At 36.0% G+C, this 17,230-nt stretch overlaps 1 protein-coding gene across 1 annotated transcript in view; it reads left to right on the top strand.

Moving 5' to 3' along the window:
* The window catches only part of THSD7A (thrombospondin type 1 domain containing 7A), a 455,073-nt gene that overhangs the window by 237,458 nt on the left and 200,385 nt on the right, over nucleotides 1-17,230 (top strand). The window contains exons 3-4 of the mRNA XM_030857690.2: nucleotides 2,405-2,653; nucleotides 5,640-5,821. Coding sequence (XP_030713550.2) covers nucleotides 2,405-2,653; nucleotides 5,640-5,821 — 431 coding nt within the window. The remainder of the gene's footprint in view (nucleotides 1-2,404; nucleotides 2,654-5,639; nucleotides 5,822-17,230) is intronic.

Below are 17,230 nucleotides of genomic sequence, written 5' to 3'. Positions count from 1 at the left end.
CATAATTACTAAGTCCTCCTTAGAGCAAGTAGCACATTTGCAAAGTGCTAGGGTGGTACGAATCCTGGGGCTGTGAAATAGTGAAAGTATTGGATTCACAATGTGCCGGTAACCTTGGCACTGGCCTCAGCTACAGCAGTTGCTCTGACAAACTGAGATTTACAGTCAGTTTAAACTGTGAGAAGCAGTAGGGCAAAGTGATTAAGAAAATGGGCTCTGATTTTAGAAAATCCAAGTTCAAATTTCAGTTCCCTACTTAACACATTCCTATATGATCTTAAACACATTCCCTAACCTTTCAGAGACTCCTCCCCTGTAAAATGGAAATGATAATGGTACCCACATAAAAGAATTATTGGAAGCATTAAATGAGGTAATATGAATTAAGTTTTAAACTTAGGCTGTGCAGACTTTCAGATACACAAGACACACAGACTGCTGTCTGGCATCAGTCTACTTAGAAAGATAAAGAACTTGTCATCATTGTAGCAACAGACATTCCTAATCTGGTGGTAATTCTTCTAGAAATCAATGCAGCACAGTTCAGATGGAAGAAGATAATTCTACATCCGGCAAGTCCAAGAGTTGCCTTGGCTTAAAAGTCTCAGGCCCCACAGGCGCCGATATCTCTTGAAGTGATCCCGTAGTCATAGACTGCAAAGTCCACACAAAAAACAAGCCCTATTCCAAGAGCTGACACATTCAGGCAAGCCCAGAGTTGTGGCTGCCTACCAGGTAGTTTTAGTTTCTCCAGAGCAAATGGAATTTATCAAAATTGATCATTGTATCATAAATAATATTATCTGGTAACATAGCTGATATTTCAGCTTTCATCAGGTTACCAGGTAACTGTAACTGGAGGTATTTAACTGATGGTCAAATTCTCCACAAAAGATTAAAAGGGATTGTTAATTCTCTGCCTCTACATAGAATATGGACTTGGTAAGTAATACATAGAGGATAACATATGCATATATGTATATGAATACAATCTCATGAAGGATTAGAAATGTATCTAAGAGGAAATTAACATGGAGAGTTTTGGAAAAAAGGAGTTATAGAGGTCATCATTTGGTCATCATCTTGCCTGATTTTCCTGGATAAACTCACAAGTGTTAGAGTGAAAACTTGTTCATCACAGAGAAAGTTTTGTTCTAAGGTTAGTGTTGTACCTAATGCATCATTAACACTCAATATATGACATTTGAGTTAAACTGGGATTCTGGTCCTCTCTGTTGTTATAAGAAGAACAGAGCTGACTTACAGGGCCCTTTTACTGCCACTCTCAGATGATTCTCCTGCCCAGACCTCTCAGCTCAGACAAACTGACTTTGACATATTGAGCTCTAATTGTCTCCTAGGAATGCAATTTTCGTACACATGCCAGTAGAATTAAAAAGATAGTGTGTGAGTTGTTATATTAAAATGGACCTGCCTCTCTGTATGGTTGGTTATCATAGTTAAATATAGCAGCTGAATGATGAGACAGAATTATCAGTGAACTCTCCCACTGGAACAGATGCCCTATCGTGGCAGCATGCCTCCTGTGTCTTGTAAACGTGAGCTACTAGTTACTGAGAATGGGCAGGAGTTCAACTAAGAATCAACGCAAGGCCATCCAATGCCAGGAAAACCCCTCAAAGTGCATATGCCCGTAGTTGATGACATTTGGAACATCATCTTCGTATGTAGACATTACAATTTAGAATTCAACATCCCTCTAATTCAAGGAGGATTAGATAGATACGAATTTGAACATAAATACTTTACCGATGAATTAGAGATCTATTTAGAGGATATTTCTACAGTAATATAGCTTAAATAGATTTATATTTCTAATGCTTATGATGTATTTAATTAATACACTCATATGTATACCTTACATTAAAGTATGAACTGGAAAAGTTGATGTAGTTGAATAAGCATACATTGTAATTGACAGCTAAAATTTCAAACAGTATTAAAAATAATGTTAAGCATAAATTAAATCACTTTTTCTGTTCAATATTGTATTAGTTATCCAGGCATGTTTATTTAAATCACTAAATGGAAATTATCATATGTTAACAGTTCTTGGTTCCTCATTTTCTAAATAAAGACAAATCTGGAATGAGTAAAATGAACAATATGGTAAACTTAGTTTCAGCTAATTTTGCATAACCCCTTTATTTTCTATTTCCTATGAGTGGTTTAACAACTCTTACAAAATAGGAGGAAATGCAAATGTTAGCTTTGAGTCTAACAGCTTTTACACATCGTAAATGTTGATATCTTTTTAATGAAATTGGAATTGTACCTCCAAGTAGAAATAAAAATGTCCAAGCTGATTTCACTCTGGCGTGTAGAAGACAAAGTTCATGCCTGCCTGTGAGTCTGTGATGAGAATATTAATGCTCTTTTGCAGTTTTTGCCAACAAGAGAAGCTGCCGCTGACCTTCCAGGCCTGTGTGATCACCAAAGAGTGCCAGGTGTCAGAGTGGTCTGAGTGGAGCCCCTGCTCAAAAACGTGCCATGATATGGCATCCCCTAAAGGCACCCGTGTGAGGACGCGGCTCATCAGGCAGTTTCCTATTGGCAGTGAGAAGGAGTGTCCAGAACTTGAGGAAAAAGAACCCTGTGTGTCTCAAGGAGATGGAGTTGCCCCCTGTGCCATGTGAGTAAATAAAGGATGGTGGCATCTGCTGCCCTGTCTGCCCAAACTGCGTGTTCCTTTAGCGGTTTGATTTCAACTGGATAGTATGTTGAGAAATAGAGATTATTACAAATTCTAAGTAGAAAAATATCTCTCTACAAACACTATCCTGTAAAAATGACTGGTTTTACAGGGTAAAAGTGTCTTTAACAAGCTGGATTTCCCAGTCTCCATGCAAGTTAGATTTTTAACGGCAATTCCCTGTTTGTGTATTTTCTATCATGGGGATTGGCAAGCTTTTTCCATAAAGGAGAAGATAGTGAATATGTTAGCCTTTACAAGCCACATGTGTCTCTGTCACGCTTCAGCTCTGCCATTGGAGCTGTAGGTAATATGTAAACAAATGAGTGTGGATATGTTCCAATAAAATTCACTTGTAAGAACAGGGGACAGGTTGGATTTGGCTGTAGTTTGTCAACTAGTCTATAAGGTAAAATAAAGTTTCAAAATACAGGTTCCTATTGCTTATTGAGCAAGTCCCATTAAAATTCAGTACTGTATATAACAATTCCTGTTGAATAGAGTAAGATGCTATATCAAAATAATGAGACTGTAAGCTCCTTCAGGACAAAGACTGCTTATGAACCTTGGGGGTGGGGCTTGTTTGTTTTTTAATTGCTTGCATGTCATAGGACCAGGCACACAGTAAGTGTCCAATCAATGTGCATTGAATTCAGATGAAATAAGACTAATTTTGAAATATTTGGCAGTGTAACTATATTCTTTTTATCCTTAAAAAATATCATCTCCAAAACATTACTGTGAACTATCTTGGTGATAAATATATTTCAGCTTAGTCTGAATATAGAATATTTATGAAACAACTTACAGAATCTTAGTTTCTCAGTAGATATGCACAAGCTTCATTGAAAGGTTCCCTGGAATATTTCAGATATTTAGAGAACATGCATACAGCTTGAACTGCATGACACAGTGAGGAGGAAAATTGCTACTATTATTGTTCCTCCTCCCATTTCTAACAGTAATAATAATAATAACAAAGAATAGTGATGATTCAGACAAGATCTTCAATTATGCAGCACTTTGGAATCATCCCTTCTCTGATATAACAAGTGACAGAATGCTCTAGAGAGTTTTCTTCCTAACTACTCTGCCTGTCCTGCTGACTTGTGTGTTCCCCTCTACATAACAGTTTCAAGGAAGTTGCCAGGTTCTCTAATCAGTGTTTTGTCTCCTACAAGTTTCTTCCATTTTTGTCTCAAGCTAGGTGTTTTATTCTTTATCCTCTCAAATATTCAAACGCCATTAGCTATTAATTAAAATCTCTATTCTGAATCTTTCTTCTAACCCTTTATGGATGATAGCACTTTTTTAGAATGTGCGATCAATTGACGTTACTAAAAATTTGTTCCTCTCACAGGACTCCGTAAGATGACCTAAATTGGGACTCCATTCTATAAAAAAACCAAAATTTTCATTTTAGCTCCCCTAATGAATGACTTGTTTGGTTTTACTTTCCTTCACTGTCTCTCCTCCCAAGGCATCAAGTATCCATGTTTTTAGAATTGACCTGAATGCTGCACTTCTTTTATAAATGTATGTCAAGAGTGTTGTTCCTGGATGCCCCAGTCCTGCACCTCTATTAAGCCATGAATCCCCACTTATAAAAACTGAAAAACGAACATGAAGTGCAGCTTTACTGTCATGAAACTTTACCACTGACAAAGCAAAGCCTCTAGATGAGACATCCTAGAGCCCACTTAACCTTTCTGTCTAACTGAGGTGAACATTAGCACACCCATTTGTACCTATGTTGGCTGTTAATCTGATTACTAAGGAGGCATCTTGGTTAAAGTGAAACCAAGTGCTACATGAGCCATTTTCTTTGTGCTTTTAGAATATCCATTTTCCTCGAGGTGGAGAAATGCCATCACTTTCTATCTTCAGTGGCATCGGGAAATGGTTCCCTGTCTATCTCCTTAAAGCATGTGTTGGGCTGACAATCCCCTGACATTTTTTTCACATCATAATCTTTATTGGAGCTTTAGTTTAGAATCACAGATCATCTTTCCTGTGTTCCACTGATTAGAAACGTCAGCTCTTTTCATCATTCATCAGCACTCATCAGGGATGCTCAGTGCTACAGGAAAAAAAAAAAAACTCTTATTCTCAATAAAGAGAAAACTCTGAATTATGTTACATTTTTATTACTAACACACAATTATAATTTTGATCCAGTACGAAGCTGCAATTTTCATGCATTCTGTTAGAGACAAAACAAATGTTTGGGTTCATCATCATTTAGAATGTGTTCCATTCTCAGATTCAACCTTCCTTTGCTTATAAGCATCAAGAAAGGGCAAGCCTGAGTTCAGCTTAATTGAACATAAAATTTCCTGTTTTCAGCATTATGCTCTCTTTTCATAAAATATTTATAAGTAACTTCCAGTAGTTGCAATTAAAACTGGATCATCTTAAATTTAACTCCTCTTTAAATGGAGCGGGATGAGGATGTAGAGGAAGGGATTGAAAGTGAACCTGCACCTTAGATGTAGTCTAAGATTAATTCAAGAGGCAAGTATTTTTCAGATTAATCTTTTTTTAATAAATTTTTATTTTATTTATTTTATTTTTGTATGTGTTGGGTCTTCATTTCTGTGCGAGGGCTTTCTCTAGTTGCGGCAAGCGGGGGCCACTCTTCATCGTGGTGCGTGGCCTCTCACTGTCGCGGCCCCTCTTGTTGCGGAGCACAAGCTGCAGACGCGCAGGCTCAGTAGTTGTGGCTCACGGGCCTAGTTGCTCCGCAGCACGTGGGATCTTCCTAGACTAGGGCTCAAACCCGTGTCCCCTGCATTGGCAGGCAGACTCTCAACCACAGTGCCACCAGGAAAGCCCCAGATTAATCTTTTTGAGGAACAAAAAATAGGAGTGGAGAAAAGTTTTATTCAGTAAACAGGTTGCCACTGCCATCATTTTCTTTATCTAGGTATGGCTGGAGGACTACAGAGTGGACTGAGTGCCGTGTGGATCCTCTGCTCAGTCAGCAGGACAAGAGGCGGGGCAACCAGACGGCCCTCTGCGGAGGAGGGGTCCAGACCCGAGAGGTGTACTGCGTGCAGGCCAACGAGGACCTCCTCTCACACTTAAACTCCCACAAGGACAAAGAAGGTAAGCTGTTTTCTTCTCAAGTACTCAACTGTGGAGACTAAGAGTGGGATCATCCTGCAGGGGTGTATATGTAGTCGTTTGGGGCAGGAAGAGTCATATTTCTGTTCACATTATGGCTGATATTGACTATGGTGAACAGTAGTCTAAATTATGGTTGTAAAAATAATTAATACAGTTCCATCTTTGGTCCGTTCTGATTCACTGACAAACCTCTCTTTAGTAGGAGTAATTAATTATAAAAATAGAATAAAGTTGTATCTCGTAAGGATACATATAGAATGCAAGTATGTGTTCCAAAGTCCAAATTTTCTTTTCTTCATATAAGAAGAAGTAAAACGTGCTTGTAAAAAGAACACCTTATTTTGCTGTTTATAATGGGGTTGAAAAACATAAGTTAATTATGGTATTGAGTGAAAATTTCATTTTGAATTTAAAAGAAATAAATACAGAATAAAACTACAGGAAAAAAACAAAACAACAAAACAAAACAAAAAAACTACAGGAAAAAGTCTTTAACCCAAAGGCATGACTTCTTTTTTTTTAATTTTTTAATTTAATTTTATTTATTATTTTATACAGCAGGTTCTTATTAGTCATCAATTTTATACACATCAGTGTATACATGTCAATCCCAATCGCCCAGTTCAGCACACCACTACCACCACCCCACTGCGGCTTTCCCCGCTTGGTGTCCATACGTTTGTTCTCTACATCTGTGTCTCAACTTCTGCCCTGTCTCAACTCTAAAATTTTACTCATTATTGGATCAAGTTTATATTCAATTAGTAGCCCGTTAGTCCACACAAATATGAGACTTTTCAAGCAATGCTTTAAGCAGACCCTTTTACATTTCACTACCTGAGGGATTGCAGGACTTCTATCACTAATACATTCAACATATATTGATCAGTTGCCAGGAGAGCTCCAAAAATTTTATGTGGTGGTGAGGATGAAAATATCAATACAAACTTCATGTCAGGAAAATGCTCGTGGTCATCTTGAGGGCACACAAACAGCCCAATAGTTGTAATGCAGTATGATATGCATTATAATTGAGTTTTAGAATAACCGTAGGGAGATCATAGAAGGAGGAACTTTCACAAAGGAGGTGGAACTTGAGCTGAATTATGACACATACACTTCATACATGTTTTATGAAATGGGCATTTCATAAAACAAAAGAAGAGATGGCTCCTTTGCCTCCCCCAAAAAAGAAGTGGCACTGGTGACCAGTAATTCTTGGGAAATAAGGACTAAAGTTTTGCATTTGCAACTTGAAAAATTTAATTGTTTTGTATCCACTAGCTTTACACAGCACGTTAGCTCATTTAGGAATCTAGCCTAGGGATACATTTTACTACTAACGTATCTTGAGGTTTTAAGGAAATACCATAAAACATGTAATGTTAGTACATTAATATTGTCTTGGCCACTTTAATGGCTACATTTTTAACACTCTTAGGTGGATTTATTATAGCAGTCCTTTCAGAGTAGTATAATTTCACTGCTAGAGGTAGATTAGATTTTAGTTTCTGAACGTCAGTTATATCCTGTAGGTTATTGCTTTCAAAAAGATCCTTCAGAATTCTGAATTGCAACAGGACATTTAAAAAAATCATTTTGTCATAGAATTCCCCTTCTACTGCTGTCAAAGCACTGCAGAGCAACAAAAGTAAGTCACAGAAAAAAGGGAAAACACAAAGAATATTATTATTAAGATGTATCTGTTGGACTAAAGCAAATGCTAAAGCAGAGATTAATAGACATGGAAGTAGTCAATTCACCTAAAATTAATATTTAATCATGTAAGTATGTAACATGAATAACTTAGGAATTTGTGTCCTTTCATGTCCAATACCAAGAATATTAATAAAACTCTTATTGCAAAAATAGCTGATTCTTGCTAAAAGTTGCAGCTTTTTTTTCTTAGAACTTAGACTGAGTTCCCCCTAGAAGTACTTAACATTGCCCAATAGGAAACTTGTTTAATATACCAGCATCCCAAGGGTGACATGTAAAGACTGTAAATATGTGTGAATGGAGAATATTTAGACTGTGGGCTGTGAAGATTGTTCACAGTCTGTCTTCTTAAACAAATAAGAAAGAATGAAAGCTTACTTTATAAAAACAGTGAAACCTCTCAAAATAACTTCCTCATTCAATCCTAGTTAGAAGGTACTGATCTCAAGAAATCCTGACTGTGTAACCATGAACAACCTACTCTAAGAACAATTCATATTGCACTTAATTTGAAGAACAAGGACTACACTTTTGTTTTTGTAGATTCACACTTTGTGTCCTATAAATGTCGTTTTCACACATAACCAAACTATTAAAAATACCTTAGGGCTTCCCTGGTGGCACAGTGGTTGAGAGTCCGCCTGCCGATGCAGGGGACATGGGTTCGTGCCCCGGTCCGGGAGGATCCCCCATGCCATGGAGCGGCTGGGCCTGTGAGCCATGGCTGCTGAACCTGCGCGTCCAGAGCCTGTGCTCCGCAACGGGAGAGGCCACAACAGTGAGAGGCCCGCGTACTGCAAAAAAACCCAAAAAAACAAAAAAAAACTTAATTCAAAATAAAATACTTTAGCTCAAAAGTAAAATTTCTTGATGCAAAAAATACTGTAAACAAGTGATATGAAATTCACATAAACTTCCTTTATTATCTTCGTACATCATATTACACAGAAGAATGATAATGACCACCTTAGCACAAAGGCAGGGTCATATTAAATCACTTTATTCACTGGCGTATTTACTACTGTTAATTGACTCACCCCACACAAGGCCCTAAAAATTCTTTTCCTTGGAGCTAATATATTTAATTTGCAGAAAATTGAAATATTTATTATTAAAGTTCTCACAAAGTGTAAAGTATGTTATTCAAAACTTGAAATGAGTTGAATTATCAGAATACTTATTAAGTTGGCGATGGCATCTGTAGACAATAGGAAAAATATATCTGCTTGATATTGGAGAGTATCCACATTTTATTCTTGGAATTCTCCCAATTCTAGAACAATATTCAGGTGATCAAAACTTCCATAATCACTTCTTTAGAAGAAAGGCTTGACAAGTTCTGTACTGAGGAGACTTAGTAGTAAAATCTTTGGCAGTTTCTGTCATCTGGCCCTTCAGAATTCCAGTAGGCTTGAAGAATATCCAACTTACGCTGGCATGAACTCTATCCTTCTCAGGATATGACAGGACGAGGCCTTGCCCATGGGGAGGTTATCAGCATAAGTCCTAGAAAGCTGATGAAAATGTTGCTGATCATTAGATGCATGAACGCGAATTGACTTTTTTAAGAGTTCAAAGTGACTTGAAAGTAGATTTTAGCTATAGTAATTCAAGAAATTCTTCCATTTGATACAGATTGAACATGTTTTTAAATGAGGGGCACCAAAGGTATTGGTTATAAAGCACCATAAAACTTACTGCAATTTATATTATAGGAGATTTTAGAACATTCCTTTATAGAAAATGTAGCAAATAATCCACACTGAAATCTGGAGAAGGTCCATGGGATTTGAGGTTATGACGATAGACAGCCTGGATAATGAGCCTGTATGATGACACAGAATGAGATAAACGGGCAGAAAGGTTTGGAGAATCAGTAGAAAGATGGATTGAGGGAAGGATGATTGTACTGTGAATGGGTAGACAGAAGGATGAATAAAGAGCTCATATTTTCCCATCTGCAAAGAAATAAGAATAAAATAGCCACCATCCCTAAATGAAATGCAAATTCTTTATAATTGTAGTCTTTTATCTACAGTTTCCACAGACTAGCCCACTTCAGTCAACACTATTTTGAAAAAAAAAAAAAAAAAAAGGCTATGCTTATGGTGCTATTTCCCTGTTATTTCAGAAAGTAAATATCAGAGAGTACATTGAAGTCTAGTGCTGCATCTTTCCTATCCATCACTTTTGAAATAACAGGTGCGTGAGACTATTTTGCATAACATTTCAATCAGAAATGTGTATCAGGGTTCTCTATACATTCCCTGATATAATTCTTAAACCCTGTAGGAAAGATAGTAATTTACTTTTACTTTCTATTTTGCTAGAAATAGAAGCTGTCCCATGAAATAGAAATGATTTTGTGTTTCTTGTCTTTCTAGAACATGATTATATAGATATAAATTATAGAAAAACATAAAAAGATTTTTAAATTTACTGACTTTAAAATGTCACTAGGGGACTTCCCTGGTGGTGCAGTGGTTAAGAATCTGCCTGCCAATGCAGGGGACACGGGTTCGAGCCCTGGTCAAGGAAGATCCCACAGGCTGTGGAGCAACTAAGCCCATGTGCTACAACTACTGAAGCCCATGCACTCCAGAGCCCGTGCTCCACAACAAAGAGAAGCCACTGCAATGAGAAGCCTGCACACTGCAACAAAGAGTAGCCCCCGCTCACCACAACTAGAGAAAGCCCGCACGCAGCAATGAAGACCCAATGCAGCCAAAAAACTAAATTAATTAATTTTTAAAAATGTCACTAGGATAATACCATAATTATATAAGCATATATAAAGTTTGGTTATGAACACTTTTTTTTGTGGTAAATTAATGAAGGTATAAACACTTTTCATAATTTATCATTATATTTTTAAACACACCGCTTTGTTCTCTCTTAATCTTCCTATGGTAAATGAAGAAGGAACTAAATCACATAATGGAAACATAGCCTACACTGGTGCAGTGGGTTGTAAAAAGCACTGTGATATAATTGTAGAATAACTAAAACATTCCTATGTTTTAAATCCTAAATCCCTGAAGGAATCAAACCTTCCTCGGAAATCAGTCCTCTGTATATTTTGTGGAAGAGAAGCGCTGTTTCCCTAGGAAATTTCTCTGTGATCAGTGGATTACAAAATGGAAGGTGAGATGCCAGGAGGTTTCAGCCATTGGGATAGAAGCTAATAAAAACTTACATTCTGAGAATTAGATTAAGCTGGTCATTGGTCTACGCCAGAGGTAACTTAACAATTTTTAGTAGAGGAAGAGCTTACTAATGACATGTCAGGAAGTATTCAACCAAAAAGGCAATCAAAGAAAAATATAATGAGGCAGCTCTGAAGTTGTGTAAACATGATAACAATGCTTACAGTACCTTTGACTTAGTCAATGTTTAATAAACATTTGTTGTTTGACATGTTTACTCTCCCCTTTGTAAAATAGTACAATTTCCTTTTAAATTTGTCTGAAAATTGTCTCTTCAGCATTTCAGGTACACTTAAACATTCTCTATTTCAGCTAGGGGATATATCCACAGACACCATTCTTCACCCCTGAATAGTTAACTATTCACACCTCTGACTTGGAATAGAGGACACATGATCTAGTTGTTAGATCAAATGATGAGAGTCAAAATGTATACACTTTGTGTCAGGTTGGCCACTCATTTAAGAGAATAGTTTTATATGTCTATTTTCCTCTTTTCTAATTATATAGACAGCTTAAAAGTCTTTTGAATTTTCATCTTAAGACTACTTTCAAGAGAACCCCAGACAGATAATCAGGAAATCTGGTTTTCATTTCTGCTTGGCCTTATGTCTTGATGCACATTACTTAACTTTATTTACCTAAAAATGGCTATTTAATTGCACTTATGTTACATTTCCAGCAATGTGGCAGACTAGAATAGCTGAAAATCATCCTTTAAAAAATACCTAGACATTCAGGATACAATATTGTTTTAAATACTTTTAAGAGAAGAACTGAGGTCTTGATTAACTAAACAGTTTCCCAAAGGAAACCATGAAGGCTGAGATGATGCTTTCTGTGGTTGCCCTTGGGTAGGGATGGTACAGAACAAGGGTTTACATTATGGGGACTTGAGGGCATGACATAAACTTTTACTCAGAGAAAGAGAGTACAAGCAGAAATACTGCATTACTTCATCAGCCTCAAAGGGTTATAGCGTCAGTGATTGAGTGAGCAGAGAAATTCAACTTACCTATAGAGGGAGATAACAAGGAAGCAGATCAGCTTCAGCCTTAAATCAGGGCAAAAACAAACCTCTCCTAAAAATTCCAACTATGGGCCAGTACTCATATGAGTTTAAGTTTCAAATGTATGGTACTTCCATAAGTCCAAAGACCACAAAGCTGAAAATTAATGTAAGAAATGGTGTCAGGCAGTGGTATTAGCAAGGTGCCTGACATAGCAAAAGCAAAAACTCTAAAGATGGGAATACCTTAACCTAAGCTGCAGGATTTTCCCAGGTAAACTGCACCATTCAAATTTGTGAACTACATGAGGAAAAATAATTCATTGTAAACAGGATTTAGAATGCCTAACAAACAGTAAAATTAGACTTGCAAATATTGGACTAAATATTAGATTTGCAAATACTAGACTTGGAAATATTAGAAAAAGCAGATACAAACTATAAAATACATATGCTAAAACTTATTTATGATGTAAAGGAAAAATTAAAACATTAAATATAATGAGTCACAATTAAAAAGACCAGATTTTAAAAAAAGAAAAAGGAAAGAAACAAAAGTTCTGGAACTGAAAAATAATTTAACTGGAAATAAACAAATGGGTAGATTATACACATTGAGATAAACAATTATTAGTAAACTAAAGACAAATGTAAGCAAATTATTCAAAGTGCAACACTGAAAATAGAAGTTGAGAATGAAAGCAAGGATAACAGTCATGAAGAATTAAACAAGAAGGTTCAGAGTGAGACAATCAAGAGAAAAGATGAGAGAATTGTCTAGAATTGATGAAAGACAAGATATACAGGATCAAGAAAATTTGCAAGCAGGATAATAATATATGTACACTTCATATACAATGTAGTGAATTCTCAACTCATCAACTCCAAAGGCATATTAAAAGGAACAGAGAGAAGGAGAAAATTAATTACAAAAGAATTAACAAATCAGCAGTGAAATTCTCAACAGCTACAGAAGATCAATACAATAAAAATAATATATTGAAAGTACTGAAAGGAAAATAAATGTCAACTTAAAATTATTTATCCAACTACCTATCATTGAAAACTATGGGCAAAATTAAGACAAAAGTGAAAAGACTAATAAACCCTTACTGAAAGTACCGCTAAATGATGTTTAGAAAGAAGGAAATTGAACCCAGAAAGAGAAGAATTCAAGATGTGCAAGGAATTTGGTAAGCATGTGGGTAATCTAAATAAGTATAAATATGTGTGAAGCAACAACAATAATTTTCATGATTAAAACACTGTAAATTAGTTAATGACCAACAATAATATGTGACAGGAGGAAATAATAAGGAGTGTATTGTTTGGGAAAGCGTAGAGATATTGAGCACCCTTATATATTACTAAGTTATTATGCCTGTTAAAAAATTAAGAATAATTATTAACATAAAAATACATTATATATATACACACTTTTCTGAAAGGGATTAAATAAAAATGAGTCAATTCAATAAAAGTACTGAACAAGAGAAAAAAAATCATTGTTTTCTTAGAGACAATCTAATTAATACCAAATAAAAAAGACTAACAATCTGGAAATATGACTTTTCAAATGTCAGAGTTAAAGGTTATTACAGAAAGTCATTTTGTTTTTGTTATTTTTATAAGACCAACCAACTGTTTTATAAGTTTTTTGCCATGATCAAACTAAGAGTGTGGATTACTCAGTCCAAACATTTACCACTGCTGGAAAATACCTAAACAGATCACACGTTGTATTTCCCAGGCAGTAATGCCATCTTTATATACAAAGTGCAGCTGAAAATTTTATTTTAACATGAGAAATAACATGAGATTGATTTGAGTTATATATGTGTGCAGTGTCAAAACTATCCAGAAGATTTAATGGTTGGATTGATTAAACAGCATTTGATAGAAAATTTTATTGGATAATCAAAAATGCCCAGAATTTTCTCCAGTATTTTTAGAGTGAAGGATAATCTTCACAAACATAAAACTCAATAAAAATTATGTTGCTAACTTGATATTGTTCAGTGAAGCATGAGAATGACTAAACTTTTAAAACTGAAGGAAACATCTGAAAATTCCTGAGTATTTCAAACCTATCTCCCTTTGTATCATTCTCATTTTTTTCCCAGTTTGCTAATGGGAAAGGTGAATGACACTGGCTTGATTACTTAGACAAAGGTAATAATGACAAAGGAATTATTACCCAGAGAAGATAATAAAATTCATTATGTATGTTGGTGCCTTTGACAAAGTCATAGATGGTGTGCTGTTAAATATGTGAGTGATATTAAGCTAGAAAGGATAAAACATACTAGATAATAATTTTATGATGCAAAAAGGTATCAGTAGGCTAGACACATTGAAATTTCTCCAACAATATGAAGTCTAACGAAATACTTACAACAAATACCTACACTTAAGAGCCAAATGCCCACTGTAAAAGGAAATGATACCATAATGATGATGATATGATGATGATATGATGACAGTGAGAGTATTGATTATGTTTTTTAAGGCACTATGTTAATTATTTGGTTGCTGTGAAGATTAAATGTTTAATGGGAAGGAACAGATGGCATCGATTGCTTAATATTATTATTTTTTATTAAAGTAGAGTTGATTTACAATGTTGTTTTAGTTTCAGCTGTACAGCAAAGTGACTCAGTTATAGATATATAACTGAATGATATATATATATATGATTATATATATATTCTTTTTCAGATTCTTTTCCATTATTACTTATTATAAGATATTGAATATAGTTCCCTGTGGTATACAGTAAGACCTTGTTGTTTTGGTAGTATAGTTGATTTACAATGCTGTGTTAGTTTCAGGTGTACACTAAAGTGAATCAGTTATACATATATCCACTCTTTTTTAGATTCTTTTCCCATATAGGTCATTACAGAGTACTGAGTAGAGTACCCTGTGCTATACAGTGGGTCCTTATTAGTTATCTGTTTTATATATAGTAATGTGTGTATGTCAATCCCAATCTCCCAGTTTATCCCTCCCCTCCCCTTCCCCCCAGTAACCATAAGTTTGTTTTCTACATCTGTGACTCTATTTCTGTTTTGTAAATAAGTTCATTTGTATCATTTTGTTTTTTAGATTCCACACATAAGTGGTATCATATGATATTTGTCTTTCTTTGTCTGACTTCACTCAGTATGACAATCTCTAGGTCCATCCATGTTGCTGCACATGGCATTATTTTGTTCTTTTTATGGCTGAGTAATATTCCATTGTGTCTGTGTGTGTGTGTGTGTGTGTGTGTGTGTGTGTGTGTGTGTGTGTGTGTATCACATCTTCTTTATTCGCTCGTCTGTTGATGGACATTTAGGTTGCTTCCATGTCTCGGTTATTGTAAATAGTGCTGCAGTGAACATTGGGGTGCATGCCTCTTTTAAAATTAGAGTTTTGTCAGGATATATGTCCAGGAGTGGGATTGTGGAATCGTATGGTAACTATTTTAGTTTTTCAAGGAACCTCCATGCTGTTCTCCATAGTGGCTGCACTAATTTACATGCCTACCAACAGTGCAGAAGGGTTTCCTTTTTTCTAAACCGTCTCCAGCATCTGTTATTTGTAGGCTTTTTGATGATGGCCTTTCTAACCAGTGTGAGGTGGTATCTCATTGTAGTTTTGATTTGCATTTCTCTAATAATTAGCGATGTTGAGCATCTTTTTATGTGTCAGTGGGTTAACGTTAAACTCATTCTGTGTCTCTTCTCCCGTGTTTCTTTTCTGAACATCAATCACAAGCTATCAATGAAGTGTTAAAATTTGGATATCTCACGTGATATTCCTTCATTCACTCACTACATACTTACTGAGCAACTGTTAGTTTGCACCACTGATTACGATGTTGAATATAGAATGTTTTAAAAAGCAGACTTGATCCCTGTCAGGGAACTTATAACCTACCTTATATAACCGAACCTCAAATAACCTCGTATTAAGGTTTTGTTTACTGGAAGTTCAGGGTTGCCCCTTCACAAGGCTAACATGGAGACACTTCTACAGACATGCCAGTTTGGGGCTCTTCAGTTAAAATCTGAAAATATACTACAACCATGGTCCATCCTTAACAAAGAACCTTTACCCTTATTCACTGGGTATATTATTTTTCTGGAAATCACGTATCTTCAAAATGTAGTTTAAAAATCACCTGTATGCTTTAAGAAAATGCAAAAATCCCTGGATGTTATCCACTGGGATTGTGATTCTGTAGGTCTGAAATGGGTGCAGGAATCTCTGTTTGTTTTATAAGCACCGTGGTGATTATAATTAGGAGACGATTTTACCATAAAGCTCATGATGGTCCTTTTAAAAGCCCTTTCCAAAGCTTTGGGAGAGACTGGGATAGGGAAATGGAAATCTGTTTTTCTTTCTTTTTGAGGCCCAAGGCTTATGTAATTTATGCATTGAAAAAAAAAAAACAAACAAAAAAGCTAAATTCCAAATACAGAATCAGTAAGATCTCTGTCAGGGTTTCAGAAGGGTCCTGTGCACGTGAAGCGCCCTGACCTTAAGCCTCATGGGTTTCTTAATGAATCTGTCCCAAATTCTAACACAGATTTTTGGCCTCTATTTGAGCCAAAGAGAATCAGTACATTAAGATGAGAAACAGAAACACAGGCATTCGTGTCCTGAAGACAGGTTTCCCAAAGTTCTAGAGATAAAACTGGGAAGAATGGAGTGACTGGGAAAAGTCACTCTTTGTGTTCAGAAGTGAAGTAGAACTTTCAGTTCTAATATTGGTCTTAGTTATGTTCACTGAGCCCTAGTTATAGGTGCCTGAGCTGCAAATCTTTAGAAAACCACTATACCTTGCTAGTAGTTAAGTTAGGAAATTGGTGAGGAAGAACACTTTACACTGAGATACTGTTTCATCTCACTTTATATCTGTAACCCAAGATGGAAAGAAGCCATAGCTGTTAGTAAAGGACCTTCCATTAATGAAAGAAAAACATTAGATAAAATGTCACATAACCTGACACTATCGAGTGACTGTACTATGTGTGCTTTTTGTAACCCTTAAGCACATATTTCATCGAGTCAGTTGTCGATGAATGATAGCACCAGAAGGAATTTTGAAATGAACACTCAGGGACCTGCGCTGGCGAATGAATAGCACTTTTTCAGAGGCACACTCCTGCAATCTAAGAATGTAAAAGAAGTGGTCTGTGGCGGGCTGTTCCCTGCCTTGCCGATGATTGCTCAGTAGGGAGTAGCTCCTCTCACCAGTGTTAACAGAGGAGTACAAACTACATTGTGGAACTCATTAATATTTATTCCTTCTAAAAGCAATGGGCAATAAAAAGGGAAATAAACTGGGTAGAATAGCAATGGGAAAAGGAAGCCATGACAACAGATTCATCTTGAAAAGGTTTCACTATTTATTCTACACAAAAATACACTTGAAATACAAGGGTCCATATTATTAGTCTGGAA

Source organism: Globicephala melas, chromosome 9, assembly GCF_963455315.2.
Source record: "Globicephala melas chromosome 9, mGloMel1.2, whole genome shotgun sequence".
Taxonomy (NCBI): Eukaryota; Metazoa; Chordata; class Mammalia; order Artiodactyla; family Delphinidae; genus Globicephala; species Globicephala melas.
The sequence above is the reverse complement of the archived record's forward strand: the minus strand, read 5'-3'. Positions and strand labels throughout refer to the sequence as shown.